At 40.3% G+C, this 1609-nt stretch overlaps 1 protein-coding gene across 1 annotated transcript in view; it reads right to left on the bottom strand.

Annotated features, from left to right (window-relative positions):
* The window catches only part of LOC113474869, a 2248-nt gene extending 2215 nt beyond the window's left edge, over positions 1 to 33 (bottom strand). The window contains exon 1 of the mRNA XM_026837635.1: positions 18 to 33. Coding sequence (XP_026693436.1) covers positions 18 to 33 — 16 coding nt within the window. The remainder of the gene's footprint in view (positions 1 to 17) is intronic.
* Positions 34 to 1609: the final 1576 nt, after the last annotated feature.

A 1609-nucleotide genomic window follows, 5' to 3' on the forward strand; every position in this document is an offset into this window, starting at 1 on the left:
ATGCATTTGTTTGCGACGCGCATGCCTGTTCATATTCCAGTTCCAATAAAGTAGTTTTTATACCTGTGCCCCGTTGGCTCGTAGTAAGTTAGATGGGGCTACAACGTCGTCTTGGGATCGACCATCAGTTATAGTGAACACAACATCTGGAACGTCCGGTCTGTTTCCATTACCCGGTGCCAACATGACGTCATTTGCATGTGTCAATGCCTGGCCGGTGAATGTACCTTGAAAAATGAACGTGATTATTACAAAGAAACATTTTCATAATTTAAAATCTGTTTGAAAGTTTTTCTTACCAAAGCCATTATAAGGAATGTTTGCAATTGCTTCTTGAAGACCAGCTTTATCGTTCGGGAAATCACTCATAAGAATTTGATTGACTGTGTCTATTTGTCTGTTGTATCGGAAGACACCGATCCGTGCGCTTTCGGCTCCAAGTGTTATATCGCTAAAATGCACAATTGATGTTTAAAACCGAATATTCCAATGCAATTTGTAATTCAATAACTTTACCGGATAACTCTTTGAACGAAAGCCACCAGTGTATCCCAGTTAGGTCTAGTAATGGAACTCGAGGAATCTAAGATCACAACAGCATCTATCTTGGCATAAGGAGGACACTGGCCTGCGTAGAAATACGACACTGATGTAGTTTTTTTAACTCTAAATGGAGAACGGTCAACGAATTTAACTGTTTGCAAGTTTGCTTGATATTAGACAAGAAAAGACTACTTAATTCTTGGTAGAAATTTGACCAACATTTAGGTGTTGCTTGACTTTAAATATGTGTTAGACAGTTTCGCGAGTGTATTGAATAACTTGCCTTGTATTAAGTCATTAAATAAAGGTTATGTTATGGGCTGTAGCGCCATCTTACGGTTGCAGCATGGTGGAGGTTCATCCCACGAAGTCCTCTCGCAAGTTGAACTGATTCCACTTGAAGGATAGAGATCAAAACTGTTGGCAGCATCGCATGAAAATACACAAATAGATCCGTCCCTGTTGTCATTGGTGCACGACACGCTTCCATTCCTAAGGTTTAGTTTCTCACATGTTGGGGCAGCTGTGGAAATGATCTTGTTATGACTTCTACTATTCGCATTAGAAAGCTATCCAGATGGGTTCTTTTATCACAAATGTAACATACGAGTTGTTGTAGTTGGTTCTGGTGTTGTAGTTGTTGTAGTCGGTGGCGCTTCGGTCGTCGTTGTTGGTGCAGGTGTTGGTACAGTCACTGCAGGAGTTGTTGTCGCAGGAATCGTTCGGTCTAAAATAGTAGGGGTTGTTTCATATTGCTCTCTATGTTGTATATTAACACGTTCTCTATAGTCATTTAATTACAACTAGAGTTATATTACAATACCTGTGTTGCAAGGTGGTGGACAGAATCTTTGTGCCAGTAAAACTCCGAAATCGTCTGTCAAACCTTCGAAACCTTCTATAAGGAAAACATTGGATTCGTTTCCAGCAATTTCGATTAGATGATCCATTCTCAATTCCATTCCTGGCAATCCGGGGTCAATGCCAACAACGTACGTCTGTAAACAAGAGGCATATGTGGAGTATGTACGAGTTTTGTGACAACTTGTTTAAACCGGAGTTTTAA

This window comes from Ciona intestinalis, chromosome 14, assembly GCF_000224145.3.
Source record: "Ciona intestinalis chromosome 14, KH, whole genome shotgun sequence".
In the NCBI taxonomy this organism is placed as follows: Eukaryota; Metazoa; Chordata; class Ascidiacea; order Phlebobranchia; family Cionidae; genus Ciona; species Ciona intestinalis.